The following is a 21,243-nucleotide window of genomic DNA, read 5'->3' as shown; positions in this document are numbered from 1 at the left end:
AAATAATATACATTATTTGCAAAGATTTTTACAGAACAAAGTTTCTACAACTTTTTGATTATTGATTTAATGATAATATATGTTAGAAACTTTCCAAAACTGGATATTTTCTTAATATTTTTGCATTCAAGAAAAGATAATTACAGTATGTTTTAGTCACACAGTTTCCTCCCCTTATAAGGTCACTAATGAGCTTTTACACAGACATTTACAAGTTCGGACGCTCAAACACACGCATACACGTTCATGTGCTTCCATACTGACACGCCGCACACACATACAGGCACATGTATGCTCACACACACACAATCTGTGTGTGTGTGTGTGTGTGTGTGACTGATGGAGCATGTCACGTGGAGTGTGTGTGTGTGTGTATTTGTGTGTGTGTAGTGTATATTAATTTATTTGCGTATGTGTGCTGCGCGTGCCTGTTGGTACAAGTGTGTGTGAGTGTGTGTGTGTAGTGTGATGTAGAGTAGTGTAGTGTTTGCATGTGTGTGTGTGTGTGTGTGCGTGCGTGCGTGCGTGTGCATGTGTTCTTCCATTCAAGGTGGTCTGTGATACGTTTTTTTTCTGATTTAGCAATCCGACCAGGCTTTACTCGAGTCTTTGACCGTGTATTTGGAGAGAGAGAGAGAGAGAGAGAGAGAGAAAGTGGACTCAAGCTGAAAAGATGCAGTCAACAGCAGTTCCATCTTTCAGTCCGTCTCAATGATTGGAGAGAGAGAGAGAGAGAGAGAGAGAGAGAGAGAGAAGTGGACTCAAGCTGAAAAGATGCAGTCAACAGCAGTTCCATCTTTCAGTCTCTCAATGATTCCATCACTTTTCTTGATGAGCCACACAGCCCAGCAGTTATCAAATCGACTTTAATATTTGTAAATTTTTGTTTGTTTCAGGTGGACATGAATGTGTTTATACGCCACCTGTTCTCGATACAGTAAAAGCTTTGTACCAACTTTGCCAAAACTCGTGAAGGTGTCATAAATAGCTTGTATCCAATGACAACTATCGTGGTTGTAATCTTCTTTTCCCTTCATCATTGTGAAGATTCTTTGGTTGAACGATATAAAAATCTTTTCCTCTTTGAAACCAAGACACCCGACATCGAAACAGCAGAATAGCCGATTCTCTCTAAGTGTTTGCTCATTTCGTTTAAGTGTCATGTAAAATCTTCGGAAGATCTCTGGGTCAAAATAAGCCGGAATGTTTTGATTTGTGTGTTCCCTCGTCTTCAATCATGGTGTGGGTTTTGTTGTTTTTCCGGTTCGCGTTGACTTCTGTATTATTGACTAAACAGATCGTCACGATTCAGTCATCGCATCTGCAAAAATATTTTCACGTCCTCAATCTCCTTTCCTCTTGTACTGAAATTTTAACACAAATTACAATGCCAAACAACACTGAACCGGAACCGCAGCTGTGAAAAAATGACAAGCGAAACGCGCATGTCTGCCTTTGATCTTGTCCCTTTCAGTTTGCTGCTGGCCGTCAAGGAAAGAAAAGAAATGTTGGAAATAGAAACAACAGTTATATATTAAACAGATAATTGTTGCCTCTTTTTTCCCCAACTGCTATTTCACCATAAAGCAAATATGTTATCTGTAATGGTTAGGTAATTATGCTGACTTTCATGAGCTACCCATGATGCTTATGCCGCAATGGCGGAATACATGTCGGCTGCTAGACAGACAGGTAGAGAAACCGCAGCATCGAAATCACAACAAATACAAGATCAGCTGTTGGATCATTTTGATATTCGTGATGAAGGCTTCAGGTTTGTCATTTAATGTCGTATCACTGACACGATATGTTCTCGACTGGCGTATTTTTTTACGCCTTTCTTGGTTACTAGTTTTATTAATAATACAAAATAAATCTGTTTTTGGTCATCCGTTTTCGTCTTCGGCACTGTCCATCATGACGATTGCAGGCCCATATTCAGTATAAAATTTGATAATACCAGGGGAGTTGCTGCTATATATCATGTTATTTGTTCGAGAGCCATTTCCCACAAATGGTAAAAGTAGTCGCTGGAAAATTGAGAAAATATATCAATAGAAAACTTACTGAAATTATGCGCAGTGATGGGCAGTGCCATCTGAGATACACATCTGAGTGAAGTAATGAAACTGGGTTCAGTGGTGTTGCCATGTCAAACACTGGGCTTGTGAAAGAAAGAGTGTGACAGAAGTTGTAAGCATTGAAAAAATATTTTTGTTCCTGTATCTTGTTCACACGAAGGCTTAGCCCAAGGCCTCTTCCTCCTTAATGTTGCTCAAATCAATCAAATCGAATCAATCATGATTAGGTGATAGAACGCATGATATTAATGATTCTTTCTGAAATTGAAATGCATGACAGTCAAATGCAATTCGGTAGTAATGGTAGTAGCAGTTTGTGGACCAGCTGTCAAAACTCAGGCCTTGTGATCCACTGAAGTCCAAACCAACACATGCAGTTGCCTTCAGTTACTTTATGGGATGCAGTTGTATAGATCTACAGGACAGTTACTAAGTGATCATCCATATCAAACATTTTTCTCTCACTATTTTGGATTGTGTTCAAGAATAATTTTCTGCGCATAAGTATGGTGTAACTTTAAAATGAACAGGGAGTGAATATATATGTATGTATGTATATATATATATATATATATATATATATATATATATATATATATATATATATATGTATGTATGTATATATCCAAATTTTAAAATTGTAAGTTTTGTGTGGGAGATGAACTGGGCAGTGAATGGAAAGAATGATCCTTAGAAATTAAACCCAACCTAAGCTTACTGATAATGTTCATTAGAAGTTAAACTCAACCTATGCTTTTTGATTTTTGTGATTGAAGTTGTTTCTTATAGTGTTAATAGGCGTCTTGTTCATTTTTGCTGTCCTTCACCATTCTGTTTTTTATCCTCCTTTCCTTTCAGTGTTTTGTCTCACTTTTTAGGATCTTGTTGCCATTCATGGAATGGAGTCTTTAGTCTTCCTTTCACCTGATCTTTTTAATTTTCATCTTCATTCTTCCCATATGAATATTTGGTTCTTTAGGATATTCTGAATCTGATCTCTCTATCTTCTTCACTCGTCTTTAGGAGCAGTGTGTGTGTGTGTGTGTGTGTGATGTATTTTGACATTCTTTTTTTACTCCTGTATTCTTCTTGTTTTTCATGTGTTCTTTGACTGATTATGGCAAGAGCAACTTGTAGTTATACGTAGTTTAAATGTGTACTCGATGGACAGTTTTTTTTATTATCATGTTTTGCTGATTACTCTTGCAAGATATATCTGTATGTTTCTCCAACCCCCATTTCTCCACTCTCTCCTTTTCTTTCTACCTGTTTCCCTCTCTGTTCTCTTTGTTGTCAGTTATGCATGGAAGAAAATGAAAAATTATTTGCTTTAAAAAATAAATTAACAGTTACATCAGTAGATAGTCCCCTTTGAAAAAAATATTTTCATTCATTAATGTCTAACTGATACGCTGATGATTATAAGAGATGGTTGAAGCTGAAGCCCCTTTTCTTTTTCAGTTCTATAACATTTGGTCAACATGAAAATCGTTACTTATTACATTTTTTCGCCTTCAAAATTTTTGAAATTTCTATCATGAATAAATCTCCATTAAATGGGTAATCTTCTGCCTTTTGTTTTAAAGAATAGGTTACTCATTCCTTTAGCAAGCTATATTGATCTTCTTTGAACTATCTTGATTACCATTATTTTCTTGCACACCAAACAATGTGACTTGTAAAGTTTTAGAAGTGTTACATGAGAGTAGAATGATAGCATATTGTATAAATTACAGTGTAATACTTAGAAGGCAAGATCTTTTCGATTCCTGTATGATTATATCATTTTTGTTTTTTCATTGAATTTAATGTTCTTGGTCAGGATTTCTTCAGCCATAATGTATTTCAGTGCTTTAAGATGAGACAGGAATACAATTATACACAATCCATTATCTGACCATTTTCTGCAGGAATGCTGGTTAAACATTTTGTCTGATCATTTCTGTGGTCTGGGTTAGCCGCTTGGCGTGACAAATGTCAGTTTGGTGGTGATAAGATTTGTTGAGAGTATTAGCTACCATCATCATGTGACAATGAATGCCAAGTCATGTATTTGAGTGAGAATTTCAAAACTTGAAAAAATTACTGACATATTCATATTGGATTAGATCTATTCATTATTGATGTATACTATATTAAGATATATGCAATAGATGAAATATTACTTCACCAAGATGTTTTATTTCAGTAGACACTAGTAATTGATGATCTTTGACCTGCCACAGCTGTGAAATAGAAATAACTTTTTATCAAGACAATCTTTTTATCTTTCCTTTCGGTTCTATGGTGCCACAGGGTATACTCAGGGTGACATGTCAGACACACGACATGGTAGCTGAGAGTTGCTCAGAAGTTGTTGGATCCCAGGTATAAGTGATAATGACCATGACAACTGAAAGACATGGTCCAGATGAGTGTTGGATCCTTGAATATATTGACACTGACCATAATACCAATAGCTGAGTGATACGGTATATACTGATGTTGACCATGATAGCCAAAAGATGCCCACAAGAAGTGTTATAAATATCCATGGATATTCACATTGACCACAAGGACTTCTTGACATTAACAACTTGATATGTTAAGAGGTTTGGATTCTGTATTGACATTGGCTGTGATAGCTGATAGATACCCGCAAGAGGTTGGTATACTATATTTAAATGACTTTCTCATGTAATCAGGGTTATCTTATAAAAGTGTAGCTGTGTTGTGTTTGAAACTTACAATAGAATGTCGAAATCCACTTCATTCTTTGACTTTGATTTCACTCTGACCAGTCAGTCAGTTGTCTCTTCACACCACCTTCACGAAGAGTCATGAACTCAGTCTGTTATTTTCAGTTTCCCAAGACTGAGCCAGTGAATCCTTCTTTTTCTTGTTAGCATTACTACTCTTTGGAAACAAATTTGATACAAGAAAACTGGCACTTGTAAGTCTTTTCAATTTATATTTGATTGTATATATATTTTTTAAAGGACAGATGAATATATCTGTGGTTACATTCATTCTTTATTCAGAGAAGTGACAGATGCCTCAAAAGTCATGGAAAAGAGGCCATTACTGAGCAGAGATTTAGGGTATATTTGAATGGCTTAACTTGTGCCACAGGTACTTGCTCCACATGACACCAGGCCAAAGTTGCCAGAGACTCGAGTGAGAGTGAAACCAGTCTGACAGTTCAGTCAACCCGACAAGGTCACTAGACAGAACCAGAAGCTCGAATAAAACAAAACATTGACAAGATTAAGTGGCAGAGTCCGAAACTGTTTAAAAAAAAAAAAAAAAGTGATATTCTCTGTCTGTCTCTGCTGTTTGTTTGTTGTGTTTTTTGTGTTTTTTTGTCGTTAGATTGTGTACAGCAATTAAGTATGAAAGTGATGTGAAGATTTATGTGAATTAAAGAATAACATTTATGTTTGTGCAGGAATGGGCTGTTGTAGGATGATTCTTCATGCCAGGTATTCATGAAGACCCTTGATGTGTTTTGCTGAACCAAGAATTGTGTCCCTGTCTTCATTCTCTGCCCACATCAGATAAACATGGAATCAGTGTGTGCCACAGAGGTGCTGCAGGATTAGGTGTCTTCTTCAAGACACGACGTGTAGTCCTCATCTTCAGCTGTTGTGGTATGTGTCCTGCAAAACAGTGGACTGTGTCACAGCACTAACGCTAAGTGGCACAGTCTTCCTTCATAATCATTAGAACAGTGGAAACGAAAAAGAAGGCTGACATGATGTTTATAGTGAGCGACTTGATTCTGTTGCCCCTCTGCCGCAGCCTTGCTGCAAAACATTCCTCATCATCTTAAGACAAGTGAAGCGTTCTTGAGATACACACCTCTTCGCCATCACGATGGGTTCCTGCTTGTGTGTGGACAAGAGTCAGGAGTCTCCCATCGTCTCGGCCAATCCTATTGGGGTGGAGCCGGAGCCTGCCCCCCCTCCAGGCCATCACTCCACCCACAGACAGCACAGTGCCAACGGACATTCGTCCCACACGGAGCGCCACAGGCATGGCTCAGGCTCTCGGAGGAATCGAGAGCCCAAGGAGAAAGACATTGACAAGCTGGTGTTGGAGACGTTGTCACTGATCAGAACATTGGTTGACAAGTGAGTGATTAATCTTCTTGTGTGTGTGCTTGTATCCATATATTTATGCTGGCATGTACCTGTGTGTTTCAATGCAAATGTGCATGTCAAAGTACAATTCACAGTATGTAATTGATAAGGATGTTCACCCCCACCCCCTGAAATTACTTTAGATAAGCATACATATATATATATTGGCTCACATGTTTAGGTAAAGGTCTCCCTTCCTCCTCAGTTTTTTGTTGTTGTATATATGGCTCTGGGTGTCAGTGTTTATGTTTACTTTGTTCTTGTTCATGTCACATTCAGTTCAAGGGGCAGGCTGCCAAAACAGGATGTTGAGAGCATGCATGTGCAGTGATAGGTGGATGGGTTTGTTCTCTTCTTCCAGTCCTTTGGCATCCCAGATTACACTTTAACAAAGTTTAATTGAATATAAGGCAGAATGTATTTATTGGACATTTGATTGCAGGATGTGAGCTTTTTTGGCCTGACCACCTAAACAATTGAGACAATCCTGTGTCCTCTCAGAAGATATGACAATATGCGGCAGTAGAGAAAGACGGTAAATGTGAAAAAAACATTGCCGTTTTAAATCATCTTGTAGTGAATAGACAATAAACCAAGTAAGAAGAAGGATGTGAATTGTTGACGAGGAGTGCCTGCGGTTGCAGTGACCAGGAGCCCCCTCTGGCCATGGTGATACTGCACAAGGTGGCAGACTGCGACACAGGCTGGCTGAATGTGGTCAAGTCCCTGATCCGTGTCATCCCTCTGGAGGACCCGCTTGGCCCCGCTGTCATCGCTCTGCTTCTGGACGAGTGCCCTTTGCCCACCAGGGTAGGTGACGGTGGTGTTTCTTTTTTTCTTTTGTGGGGAGTAATGAAGATGCGTTGGACAGGCTTGACGCTCGGTGACGCCCTGAGGAAATCAGAAAACCGTGAAGAGTGGAGAGGGGTGGTGGCCAGGTCAGCAGCGGTGCCCCAACGGTCTGAACCCAGACTACGGGAGAGGTGAAGGTGAAGGTGAATGAAGATGCTGCTGTGGGGGTCACTTCAGAATTGGGATAACTTGACAAGGCTTAACTCTCATAATATATCCTGGTGTCAACTGTGCTCAGAGATACAGACGTCCTTCCAGTTATCTGTATGTGATGCTAACCACTTTGCCATGGCAGTTGGTGTTATGTGCTTTTTGTCTTTGTGACAGATCTCTTGAAAATAATGCTTGGGGCTTTTTTTTTCACTGCATGGATGTCTTTCTCACTTTGTCCATACAGTCACATGGATGAGAGTACTTCTGCGGTATATGGATTAATTTTTGGTATTTTGGAGATTTCTCCCCTTTTTTTAAGTGACTGGCTGACCTTTTTTGTGTTGTCTAAGAGAAAAATCTCTATTTACTTTTTATTACAAATGGTTCATGTCCCAGTTGAATTTGCAGGAAGCCTTGATGGAACTCCGCAGGCACCTTAACTTATCTCAGGTGGATTCAACAAGGAACTACAGCAAACCCTGTCAGCAGCGTAACATCTGTGTGGTGTTGGGCTGTTTGGCTGAAAAAATGGCCGGTATGTTGATATGTGTATTTGAGAGAGAGAGAGAGAAAGAGAGAGTGTGTGTGACCATATGAGACAAGAGTTGGTTTGAACAACAGTAGCTTTTATTCTTGTGTTTTAAGGTGCTTTGTTTTCTCTGTATGTGTGTGTGCATGCGCTATGTGTGTGTGCCAAACTAGGTCTTAGACTAGAGAGTATGTGTCTGTAACAGCCATTTAGAAGGTATCTTTTCATTTAATTCATTGATAGTCTCTTCATCTACTGTTCTCAAAATGAGTTTTTGGCCAGCTGTTGACACTTCTAAACCTGGCATAGCCTTCTGGATCATGTCCCTTTGGATGATGTCCCTTCTGCAGGGGTTGTGTTTGAGTTGCAGTTTCATTTATTTTAGTTTATATGATATAATTTGTTACAGTCAGAGACTTCTATAAGATTTCAGATAATGCACTGACTACATTGATTTGCTTATTGAGAGTGTGCAAAATTACCAGTTCGCAGTAATAAAAGTTATGTGGACAAAAAGCATGGGATAAGTAAATTAACTGTCCAGACAGTGTGTACTGAAAATGGGCAAAGTATTTGTTTTTTCTGGTTTGTTTTGATTTATTTCAGACTTTGATGTTTTCTAATTTCTGGTTACAGGACCAAACAGTGTCTCATTAATGTCTTCAGACATCCTTCATTTTCTTCTTAGTCATTTGGTAAGTATGTGGTATTGGTCTGTAATTGTGCGTGTGTGTGTGTGTGTGTATGTGTAGTATGAGCAGATGGTGTGAGAGATGATTTCAGGATATCTGGCCATGAGGCGTTGAGTCACACAGGATAGAATAATAAGCACAGGGCTTGAAAAATACCCACCCATCCGACTGTCAGGGACAACAAAATCTTCTGGCAGATGAGTGGAAATGCTCTCTCCGCTTGTCTGTGGGGCAACCAGTGTTTGACTGTGTCAGTGAAAGGGTGACTGAGCAGTCAGCTATATTGTAGACCAGTCGCACTTCCCCTCATCCTTTTTTATTTAGCCACCTCCACTCTCCCACTCCCTGTCCCCACCTTCACAGCACCTACACTTAGTTTTCTCTGAAAGAGCCGCAGCAGAGTGTAGTCAAACCGAGACAAGGTGTGTTTTAGAAATAAAACTTTCCCTTTATTTTTCCCTCTCAGGCAAGCATCACTTGTGCAGAGCATGCCATCAGTGGCACTTTACAATCAACTTTGGCCTTGAAATATTTCATCATGTAGACCATGTTTTGTGTAATTACATCCTCTTTTTTTTCTGTTACTAGTGTTAGACATACTGCTTGAACTACACTTCTGTTTTGTCATTGTACTACCAGCTGTTACTTTTATTAACCATCTCTTTATTTTGGGAGAGCAAGTAGAAATTTGATGGGGGAGGTGGGGGTTCATTCTTTTTTTCTTTTTTTTTATCTACTCATCCCCAAGACCAACTAAACGTTATCAGGGAATTTCTAACGCTGAAGCACCGACTTGGATTGATAAGTGGGAAGAGTACAGAAGTACAAAAATAAGGAGTGGAGACAAATGAACAGCAGTGCTTTGCAGAGAGCAGTTTCAAGTTACTGGTGTAATAGACCTCTCCTCTTCAGGTGCGAAGCACCGCCCCTCTGCCTAGATAGCGAGGAGAAAATGGTGTCTGGCTTCAGCTCATCTTCGAGTTGGCCGCATGCTTTTATGCACATTTTAGAGTCTTCTGGCCTTGTTTTTTGAAAATGGAAAGAAAATAAGACTGGTCAAACTTTTTTTTGTTTTGTTTTTTTGTTGCCCCATCATCTGCACCGTTTCAGTGGCATTACTCCCACGCCGCTCATTTAGATTCCCCCATACATGGCCACACCCGGGTTCGTCCGTGACAGTTCTAGCGTCGGCAGTTCGCAGGGAACCATCGATGTTAGGTCGCCAGGAGGCCACACACCAGTGGAGACTGGTCAAACTTTGCACTGACCATTACAACAATGTGAATTTTATCATTTTTTCTGCCATGTGCCAGCCTTCCATGTACTGCTTTCTCAGCCAAGCCAGAAAGCTTGCCAGGACCCACTAATCTAAGCCAAGCTGGCGCAGACCATGTGCTCGGCTATTTAGATATATGGTGGCACATGATTGGCTGAAGTGTGGTTGAGCAGCGAGGTTGATTGACAGGAGGGAAGAGGTCGATTGACATGGCTGCTTTGAGAAGTGTTGAGAGCTGGGTTTGATTTGATGTCCTGTCAACTGTGCAATAATGCAGTCAAGGTGACACCAAAAAAGCCAGAAATTGACAGCATTAACTGAAATGTTAAGTGGTAATTGACCTCCTCACTGACACAACAGTCAGCAAAATCCTGTGTGTTTTATTATGTGTTAAGGGTTCCGACTGGTGCAACTGTATATCACTACACTATGTAACTTTGAAGTGAATGATGATGGCACTTGCGTGTTAGTGAGTGTGTTTTTTTGTTTTGTTTTGTTGTTTTTTGCATCTGCAGACATGCCCATGAATTGTTTTACCAATGTATATTGCCATTTCAACAAAAATATATACTTTCCTACTTTGTATATTTGTTTGTATTTATGATTTTGTCTGTTTTATATTGTGTCACAACAGATTTATCTCTGCAATTTCCCAGGGAGAGTATGTCAGTGCCATTCTTTTTTTTCTGCCTGCAAGTATATTTGTTTTCCAATCAAAGTGCATTTTGCTACTGAATTTTGCCAGGGAAATACCTTTGGTCGCCATGGGTTCTTATACCTGCACTAAATGCTAGTGGAAGGGGAGAAAATACTGGCAAGCATGGGACTGTGTGTTTGAAGTTCATCCAGTTTCTTTGTTACTGTTGATATATTAATTTTATATACATCTTTATTACCTATTATTTTAAACCTTTAAGACATGATTCCCTCGCATCTTTTAAATCTCGTCTCAAAACTCACCTTTTCCCTCAGCAATAAGTTCAGTTGTGGCAGGTCCACAACTACATGCATGTATATGAATGTGTATTGTGTGTGCGTGTGTTTATGTAAGTTTGTGCCTGCCTATGTGTGCATATGTGTTAGGGTAGCTGTTAGATACACATGTATGTTAAAATGTATGTATGCAGTGTGTGTGTGTGCGTGCGTGCGTGCGTGCGTGTGGTCACATTTTGGTGTGTGTATGTAACATAGATATAATGTTTTATGTTATCAAAAGCGTTTTTGTAAAGCACCTAGAGCAGATTTCTGGATAGTGTGCTATATAAGTATCCATTATTATTCTTATTATTATGATTCACGTGTGATAATGCATGCATGTTTCAAAACTGTTGTAATCTATCTTTGAGTTTGCATTGTGACGGCATGTGTGTTTATGTTTGTTTTTCCACAAAATACTGCATGTTTAATGTTCTCTGTTTTGCAGGGTCGGAATAATCATCCTGTAGTCATATTGCATTCCATGATTGCTTTGGAGAAGTTTGCAAAAACAAGTGAGTACAATGTTTGTATCAGCCTTTGTTACATTTTGTTTTTCTCGACATACAGAAATGAAAAGCATGAGCATGCTACTGCTTCTATGAGTGTGAATATTTCCAAAATATATGTATTTCCATATTGGCATTTTGACAAACTAAGAAAAAGAATTTGCCTTTATTTTATTTTTGTATTGGTATTAACTCACTCAGTACGGCTAGTCCTCTCTTCTCCTCTACACAGATCCCTCGGATGTCCAGTGGGTGTCTGAATGACCCAACCTTTAGCTTCCGTCGTCAGAATTGTGGTATTCTTTGTCAACATGCACGTCTTCAGTGTAAGAGCCTTCCGCTTGCAATATTTTGATGATGGTAATTGGGGTGAAACGCTGTTAACGTCGTCTCTTTCGCCGTTCGTATGGAAAGAGTTAAGACTCATACTTTTGGTGAAACACTTCCTGGAACCTGGCCACAAACTTTTCAGTGTTACAAAAATCAGTCACTCTCATCCACTTGTATTTGCACAAAACCCCATTACATTATGTTGTAGTGTAATCTGCATTTTTGCCAGGATTATATAACGATGTGGGAACATGCACACAGATATGTTTTCAGACACACCAAAGCATGAGGTAGGCATTAATGGGACAGAAAGTGACCTTTAACCTTACTGCATTCACAAATAATAGAACAGTGCTTCAGTGAAATACAAGATAGGAAGTTGTTTCCTCAAATGACAATTGAGGCTTTACTTTCAGTTTCATGCATATTGACACAGATCATTTGTTGAAAATTCTTGAACTTTTATCCTTTATTAATCCTTTCACTGCTGACCCATTTTGCTTGGCTTATCCTGGGAAGATTTCCAGAAAAAAAGGAAAAATCATGTTTGTAATATTAGTTTAGTCATATTTCCCAAAATGTTAAGACAATATTTTTAAAAACAGTTTGTTTCACTTTGCTGCATTTCTACTATCAGTCTGTCCGAAATGATAATCTTTATACAGTGCAACTTGCACACATCAAATACACACACACACACACACACACACACACACACACTTGTTCAGAACATGATAAACCCGTCAGTTTGTTCACAACAAACTCATTCACACAGAGAGACAAACAATAAAGAGACAGAGAGAGAACAAGTTAAAGTGAACACACACTTCACCACCATCCGACACACCCACGAAGATCAAAGGGGTGATTTCTTCTTGTGGAGCAGATAACTTTTTAGTAATGCTGAGCGAAACAGAAAGCAGTGTATGTTGATGTACAACGTACGTCAACAGCGTAGTCAGGTGGTTAAGATATTCTAATTTTTACGTCCAATGATTTTGTCAGACATGTAAGTGTAAGCTGTGTGTGTATGTGTGTGTGTGTGTGTGTGTGTGTGTGTGCAGGTGAGAACAAAGTGACGATATCACAGTCCCTGCAGAAGTTGCCAGCTCACCCACTGATCACTCTACAGGAGTGGGCAGACAGCTCCAACTTTACCAAGCGGGAAGTGGGCTTCTGTGCATGCTGGTGCCTGGATAACTTGTGTATGTAGAGTCAGAGCTGTGTTGAGACAGTTTTGTATGTTAGTTTCTGTTGATCTATTATCTTTTTTGTGTCTTTGATGACTTGTGTACATTATCTTTTGTGTGTCTGGAACATCTGTGTTCTGTTTTTTTTATGTTTTGGTTTGGGTTTTTTTTTTTTTTTGGTCCTGTATAATCTCAAATAGTTATTTTGGTATCAGTGTTAACGTGTTATCTTTTTTGTGTCTTTGATAACTTGTGCTATGCTGTTGTCTAGAATATTGGAAGTAAAGTACGAGTTCCATTTTGAAACTCCAAATTAATCAAAGGAAAATAAACACCATTGACTGTCAATAACATAAGCAGAACCATTGGTAACTTGTTTTTGCTCTCTCCTTCTCACATGCCTATGTTGTTTGATGTACCTGAGTCTGGGCATTAAGCTTTAAAATAAAATTGTAATGATTTGTGTACCTTTGAATGTGTCTCTGTTTCACAAGCAGATGTCAGATAATGATCGGTGTTGAACTGCTTTGCTAGGTGTTGAACTGCATTGCTTTGTTTCTGTTTCATGAACGATCCTGGCCTTGTTTTACTCACTGTCTCCAGTTGTTATGGAAGTAAGTATTTGATTCCAGACTGTGTCTTTCTATCTATCTGTGTATATATTGATCTTTTTTCTCGATTTATATTTTTTATAAAAAAGATACGTAATGGAGTTAACTGTGGTATTCAGCATAATTTGTGGAGGTAAAGTTTATTTCTAGCAGAGACACAGAGGTGCCTGCCCTCACTGTTATTTTTCATTGTTTGTGTTCATAAATGTAACCATACATTTTTTTATACCCCAGAGTTTGGGACATTTTGCTTTCCATATGTTTTTTGATGAGTATGGTTGGGGTGATGAAAGTGCTGCTATGAGAGTATGTTTAGGTTTGGGACTATTTGACAAGGCTGTACTCCCATAATGTATCCTGGTATCTACCAGGCCTGAGAAATACAGACGCCTGCAGTGTTGGTGCTCCCAAAGATGCACCGGTGAAGTGGATGACCCTCATCTGTGTGGTCCCAATCACTTTTTGAGCCCACAGCACACCTCATCTCTATTAGGAGTAGGCTATGTGGTGAAAAAACCCATCTCTGATGGGCCTCAGACCTGGGTACCCCAAGTTGTCAGTCCATGGTGCTAACCACTTTGCCACAGCAGCTGTTTGTGTAACCATCGTTTGTGAAGACGCATGTTCATCACAAAGTATTGTTGTTTTTGTGCTCACCTGCCAAGACTGTTTTGACTGATTCATGTGGGACCAACATCTGGTAGTAAAGCTGAATAAAACGAAATATATAAAAATTTCAAGAGAAGCAGATTCCAATCCCCTGCTCCCCAGAGAGTGAACATGAATGTTTTAAGTTCACTAGTTGTGTGTGTGATTAGTAGACTGGCTGTATCAAACCAGTTTGCACTCTTTTTTCTTTGTGCGTGGACACAACCATGTTGATAATTCTCCAGTGATTTCAAAATTCCTGAAGAAAATGTTTTAATTACACATACTTAACCGTGACCCAACTAGTGCAGACTCCGGCAGGGGTCTGACATTCCTGCCTGTGCAAACTACTATCCGACGAAAATTTCCTTTCTTGTGCACAACCCAATGTTTGTGAGATATGACAGACTATATGTTTATTTTCCTGCTGAAAAGATTTATAACTTGCAAATGCCAACAGGTCTGTTGTTATGGTTTCGGTTTTGTGTGTGGATTTGTGTTTGGCATTGTTTTTTGAATTGTGGACATGGTATTTGCACAGTGTCCGTATTTCTAAACGTTTTGCTGAATTTATTTTTCAGGGTCGACCCTACACTTATGAGCAGCTAGACTTGTCTGGGGTGAACGTAATGTTGAACAGTAATGATGTCAGTGAATATCTCAAGATCTCTGCGGATGGCATGCAGGTACTTTTTTCTCCTTTTTTTGTGTTTGTTTTTGTTTTACCCACCTGTCCACTTTTAATCTGCTTCTTTCTTATTTGTTTGATGGTTTCCTGTTCTTTCTTTTCAGTTTTTTAATTCACTTTTTTTTGGAGGGTTTGGGGATGGGGTGTGTGGGGGGTGGGAGGGGAATAAGCTACAAAGGGTTTGAAGTTCACAGGGTGAACTGTATGCATGTGCATTGCTCTTAGGGTTGTCATCAAAATTATTTCCCTTTCGTCGCTAAGCTACAGCCCTTTCCATCACCTTTTTTTTGTGCCTGTTTCTGTCTTGACCTCTTTTTTTCTTCTGTTCCAATGTGTCATATCATGTCTTGTTTGCTTCCATCATTGAGGTAGAGGTTGAAGGGGAATTGTGCCGGTTTTGTCTTTTGTTTCTTTCTTCTCTGTCTTACTTGCCCGTTGTCCTCTTTTCTTTGGCACATCTGTCACACTTTCTCTCTTCTTTTCTTTGTTCTCCGTCTCTGTTTCCCAGATGTAAAGTGTGTATGTGTGTGTGTGTGTGTGTGTGTGTGTGTGTGTGTGTGTGTGTGTGTGTCCCTGTTGTTCATTGAGTTGGTGTAATCCAGTTTCTTTCCCATCCCTCATCCTCAAAATTCCTATAACCTTTTTTTTAGTTCCAGTATATCTGTTTGCCTTTTGTGTATTTTTTTCTTTTTTCTAATTTCTGTTTTGATTCTTTGGTTTAATTATTTGTTTTATTTATTTTATTACTTTGTAGTTTAAAGCTTACACACACACACACACACACACACACACACATATTCCTCAGCATTTGGAAGGCTGTCAATCCATGACCCAACTAGCGCAGACTCCGGCAGGGGTCTGACATTCCTGTCCTGCTACAATTTGCAACATCACTATTAAGCAGAATGATACCACAGTGAACACATACATGTCTTGTGCAGGCTCGATGCGACGCATCCTCGTTTGAAAGTGTGCGCTGCACATTCCAAGTGGACGCGGGCGTGTGGTACTACGAGGTGCTGATCATCACTGATGGCGTCATGCAGATTGGCTGGGCTACCAAGGACAGCAAGTTCCTCAACCATGTGAGCTTTTTTTGTTTGTTTTTTTTTAAATGTTTTTTAAAATCCTTTTTTGTCTTTTTCCAGACTTCATAACTGGGCATTCTTGCTTTGTCGTATTCTCTTTTGCGCCCAGTAGGTGTGAGGTGCATGTTGGCAATTTTGGGCTTTGTGTGCATGTTATAATAAAATTTTGTTTGTTATGTATAATTATGTTTACATTGAGGTTAGTTTTCTTTAATAATCTTTTTTGATGTAAATTATTTATCCTTTGATGAAAAACTGACAAAATGGTCATTGTCAGAGGCATGTCCAAGGTTCATGTACTTAAAAATGACCAAGATATTTTTTCCAGGTGTTTTTGTTGTTGTTGTTGTTGTTTGGTTCAGTTGGACGAATATTTAAATTTTTTCAACCCTGATATAGCCCTGTGTGGTTGCTTGGGCTATATTTAACATCAGATGCAGCTGAAAAGATACTGCAAGTTTTTCCACCATGTACGCTTTTCATGTTCTTTTTTTGTTTGAAAACCTGTGAAATATACCTTCATTGAAGACATTTTTTTGGTTTGGTTTAGTTACTAAAGACAGCAAATTTATCAGCCATGTATTTAAAAAAAATCTTTTACAAAATTGTACCTTCATTTCACAGAAACATATTTACTGGCATACTGGATCAAATAAAGTGGGTTTTTTTTTCATGTTTTGCATTTGTAAGCTGTAAATTGTATATTCATTTACATGTATCATAGTACTTTTTGATTTTCCCCCCAACATGTTGGCAGCCATTCTCTCATTTTTAGAGGTGTGCATGCTGAGTATGTTCATGCTTCCAAAACACACTGGACGCTGATGTGGTTTACTGGATCATTAACAGGTGTCTTTGATGTTGTGCATGTGTTTTAAACATGGATGGGGGGGGTTAAGCACTGTAAGGTCTTTTGCACTTTTGTTGACTTGGGAGATCAGAAAAAATCTCCACCCTTATCTCACCAGTGACTGACTGAAGGCTAGAACCATCAGATAGAAAGTCAAGCATTGTAAACAGTTTGCTGTTGTGCCACTCGGTGCTTTCTTTTCTATCTAGCCTTCACCATGAGAAAGGATCAGTGATAGCTTATGTAATACAAGAAGTACAGGTGTGTTTCGATTTCTCTTGGTGTCTCTTGCACACACTTGTTGGAAGGGAAGCAACTCATTCAGCATATTTAAAACTAGAAACAAAAACATGACAAAAGAAAAACAAAGAAAACTTCAGTATGGAAATGATTCGAAACTAGCCCAGTCAGGATGTACTGCGTGTATTAATAGTAACGTTTTATTGACTGATAATATACTGTTCTTTTGTGTGTGCATGTTGTTGTTTTTTTGTTGTCGTTGTTATTTGTGTGTGTGTTGTGTGTGTTGCATTGTTTTTTAAGCCACAGACATGTTACCAACAGTGGAAAATGGTAACCAATATGGAAACACAGTCTGAAATCAGGGTTATTTTTCCATTGAAAATTGTGTGACCACCAGCTATCAACACTAATAAAGCACCATTTAGAGAAAAAAAACCTTTTTATTTTACTTTTCTTTTTTAAGTTTATGTTTAAGATGAAAATGCTTTCATCAGACCTTGTTAACAAGAAAAACTACTCTGAACTATTGATACCCAGTATAGTTACCATCTGCATTGAACTGAAGACACTGTTGAGTTCCTCCATGTGTGACTAACAGCATGATGGAAATGTCATATAGATCTTACTGCTAAAGGTATTCCCTTTATAACAAAAATATAGTTACACATAATATGCTTTATATTTATGTTATTTAATATAATTAATGCACTGCTGTCATTTGTTTGCTTATTCGTTTTCCTTTATGATTTTTTTAATCTTTTTTTTTTCCAGGATGGTTGTGGCATTGGTGATGATGAATTCTCCATGGCCTATGATGGGTGCCGCCAGTTGATATGGTATCAGGCACAGAGTGAGACGCATACACACCCCTGCTGGAAACCTGGTGAGTGTCTGTTGAGATGTTGTCTGTCATGTGTGTGTTGTTTATCGATTTTACATTTGTTCACTAAGAGAGTGTGCAGTGCTACGTGTGTGTGTGTGTGTGTGTGTGTGAGAAGATTTCTTAATGGTTTAATACTTTGTCATTCATAATGTATCTATTTGTGTGTGTGTGTGCTTTCTGGAGGTGTTCAGTATGTCCCCTTTTTGTATTGTGTGTCTCAGTTTATTTTTCATTTGTATGTGTTTTTTATGTGTATGTGTCTTTATGTGTCAGTGTTTGTGTGTGTATGTGGCTGTGTATATATGTGTGTGTCATTATGCCTGTATGTGCATTTGTACTCTGTGTGTGTGTGTGTGTGTGTGTGTGCTGTTGTTGTTTTCTGGAGTCCAGTTATACTTTTCTATTTCTTTTCTGTTATGTCTTGTGTGTGTGTATTTATGTTACTGAGCGACAACACTTCTTTGTCATTAAGGAGGGTTTGCAGGCCCACTTTGTGGAGAACCTTTTGTCACTAGCAGAGTGAGAAGTAGGTCGTATTATGTCATGGGCAGCCCACCACTATAACTGGCTTTTCTGAGTTTGCACTGCCATTGTTCAGACAGATTTTTGGCAGAGCTTATAAATGGGTCAGTTCAAATACGTAACTGGCAGAGATGTGGCAAGAAACATGCTTAGAGTAGACATAGAAGACTAAAGCAAATAATGGGTGTAATTATATAACCTGATCTTGTAAACTTGCAAAAATAGCCACCAAACTGTTCTAAATCCTTTTGTCAGAATAGCAATTTCCATGACAAAATTTTAGCCTTTCGGTGACCTGAAAAAACAGACGTGCATGCACATGCGTTTCTTGCCAAAAATAACCAGGTAAACCGCCTTGAAAATCAGATGAAAGTGCGTCTGCATCAGACGAAAGTTGGTCTGCAAATCCCCTCCCTAATGTGTGTGTGCATCTTCTGCAGAGTGCTTTTTTTTTTCCTCTCTCTCTCTTCCATTTATTGGAATTTATAGGTTTAATATCTGCCTGTTTTTCTGTACAGTTGTCAAGAGTATTTAAGAATTTTTTTTCTGTGAGTGTGATGTTTCTTTTCTTTTCTTTCTTTTTGTTGGAGAAGCATTTTAAAAGAAGTTACTGAACAATTTGAAATAAATGGCTTTATTTCATGGTAACGTTTGGCTAGTTGCCTAAGATTTGAATCAAGTCTCAAGATTGTTTTTATTTAACATGCATGTACAATACCATACTGCTTTTACACACACACACACACACACACACACACATTGACCCACACACACATACATGTATACATATATACTATGAAACATGTTCATTCAATCAATCAATCAGTAGTGTCATTTGTACAAGTATGTATGCATGGATATTTGCACATGATCATACACATTTCCATAAAAGGCATAATACATACATATGTAATCCTAACCACCATCACCTGTGCGCATAGACACAAATTATCAATGCACACAGCACACGCACACACACACACACATGCACTCTCACCCTCTACCCCCCCCCCCCTCTCTCTCTCTCTTTCTTTTTGACCTAACAGTTTAATGAATTCTCTTTAAGTACTCAAATCCCCATGTAATGACATTTCTTACAAAATACTTTAAAAAATTTTTAGACATGAATTTTCCAAGATGAATGGACAGATGTGTGATACAAACAGTCCATAAAAAGGTCATCAGGTGTTCTGACAACTGTAGTGGAATTTTTCTGTTAAATGTGTGCAGTGAGATATATAGTTACATCTTGAATAAATGTCGTCCTACATTCCTACAGTACAATTATAAATGAAGCTTGAGCAGGATTTCACAATAATTACAGTAATATTGATCACATCTGTACTCTGTTAGGTCTTGTACAAAAGCATCTTATTCACCACTGTAAGCTTTACTAATGCATTTACTGATTAAAAAAAAAAAAAAGAAGCCTTTTATTTACCATATAGAAACTGCCTTTTGAGGGGCTTCAACCAAAATGGTATAACAGCTACAATGTATAAAGCAGTAAGAAGCATGTACAATGTTGTTAAAGCAAGAGTAAGAGTTGGCAGTGATCTTACAGACTCTTTTTCTCTGTCCTAGTGGTGTCAACAAGGGGAAGTAATGTGGTTCCGTTTTATTCTCCTTTTTGATAAATGAGCTAACTAACAACATACAAACTTCCAGTAAAAAGGATGTCAGATTGTCTCCAGAGGAGATTTTGCAAATTTTGCAAATCCTTATCTGACCTTTTGCTGATGATGTAATTCTCTGATCCTGTGTTGTATGTGACTCTTTTGATGGCTAGTTGTAAACATTGTAAAGTGCTTGCTTGGTATGTGTTCAAGGCTTTAAAAAGAGACATTTGTATTTGGAAAAAATTGCTTAACTCACTCAGTACGGCCAGTCCTCTCTTCTCCTCTACACAGACCCCTCGGGTGTCCAGTGGGTGTCTGAATGACCCAACCTGTAGCTTCCGTCGTCAGAATTGTGGTATTCTTTGTCAACATTGACTTCTTCAGTATAAGAGCCTTCCGCTTGCAATATTTTGATAATGGTAATTGGGGTGAAACGCTGTTAACGTCGTCTCTTTCGCCGTTCGTATGGAGAGAGTTAACAGTTAACTTAACATTAACAAATTATGACAAATCGAAATGTGCTTTAATTTCAGGACCTCCTAAACTGAAGAATTGAAGGATGGATTTATAATCTAGCTGTTCTTAAGTTTTCAATCATTTGTGTGACATGTCACTCTTGTACATGCACATGGAGTGCACAAGCAGTCGTTTGTATGCGTATCTGTGCTTTTATTTGTAAGTGTGCTGATATTCTGTGGAACGTTAACCAAAGTTTACTGTTTGTGTTTGGGCACATTATGTCTTATGTTTCCTCATCTCCATGACATGGGCATAATTATGGCCTACTGCATTAGATATTCTGAGTTATCTCTCTCTCTGCCCTCTTTCTCTCTCTGTCATATGCACAATGCGTGATATCTTCTGAGTTCTCTGTCTGTCTGTCTGTCTGTCTGTCTGTCTCTCTCTCTCTCTCTCTCTCTCTCTCTCTCTCTCTCTCTTCCCAATCCAGCTTGTTTGCAGTTAAAAAGTCAGTGGAGTCTGGATGATTTCCTTGTCCAAAGTGAAGTGGACATCTGTCTCACATTGCACTTGTTATTTGCATTAATGCTCAGAGGTTGTGGCATGGGGAAGGGGCGGAGGTGTTGGAGAGAGAAAGGGGGTAGAGCAGCATCAGACATGCAGTAGTACAGCTATCATTCACGTCACAGAACTGACTGCCCAGTGTCAGGTATCAGCCATCGTCTCCATACCACTGTCCAGAACTAGAGCAGGAGAAAACAACTTTCTTGCTTGTGCGTCTCATATGATATTGTCCTCGTCGCAGTGCTAAATGGGCCTAACAGCATTACATTGCAAGAAACTTTAAGTTCAACTCTCTCTCTCTCTCTCTCTCTCTCTCTCTCTCTCTCTCTCTCTCTCTCTCTCTCTCTCTCTCTCTCTCTC

The 21,243-nt window shown here is 38.8% G+C and overlaps 1 protein-coding gene across 1 annotated transcript in view; it reads left to right on the top strand.

The window, feature by feature from the left end:
• The first annotated feature begins 1,661 nt into the window (after nucleotides 1-1,661).
• LOC143285879 (RING finger and SPRY domain-containing protein 1-like) overlaps nucleotides 1,662-21,243 on the top strand; it is a 55,214-nt gene continuing 35,632 nt past the window's right edge. Inside the window, exons 1-11 of the mRNA XM_076593322.1 lie at nucleotides 1,662-1,774; nucleotides 5,509-6,193; nucleotides 6,847-7,012; nucleotides 7,616-7,742; nucleotides 8,373-8,431; nucleotides 11,128-11,194; nucleotides 12,583-12,723; nucleotides 13,312-13,322; nucleotides 14,549-14,653; nucleotides 15,597-15,740; nucleotides 17,608-17,719. Of these exons, the coding sequence (XP_076449437.1) occupies nucleotides 5,937-6,193; nucleotides 6,847-7,012; nucleotides 7,616-7,742; nucleotides 8,373-8,431; nucleotides 11,128-11,194; nucleotides 12,583-12,723; nucleotides 13,312-13,322; nucleotides 14,549-14,653; nucleotides 15,597-15,740; nucleotides 17,608-17,719 (1,189 nt within the window). The 5' untranslated portion in view covers nucleotides 1,662-1,774; nucleotides 5,509-5,936. The remainder of the gene's footprint in view (nucleotides 1,775-5,508; nucleotides 6,194-6,846; nucleotides 7,013-7,615; nucleotides 7,743-8,372; nucleotides 8,432-11,127; nucleotides 11,195-12,582; nucleotides 12,724-13,311; nucleotides 13,323-14,548; nucleotides 14,654-15,596; nucleotides 15,741-17,607; nucleotides 17,720-21,243) is intronic.

The sequence above is a fragment of the Babylonia areolata genome, chromosome 9 (genome assembly GCF_041734735.1).
Source record: "Babylonia areolata isolate BAREFJ2019XMU chromosome 9, ASM4173473v1, whole genome shotgun sequence".
Classification (NCBI taxonomy): domain Eukaryota; kingdom Metazoa; phylum Mollusca; class Gastropoda; order Neogastropoda; family Buccinidae; genus Babylonia; species Babylonia areolata.
The sequence above is the reverse complement of the archived record's forward strand: the minus strand, read 5'-3'. Positions and strand labels throughout refer to the sequence as shown.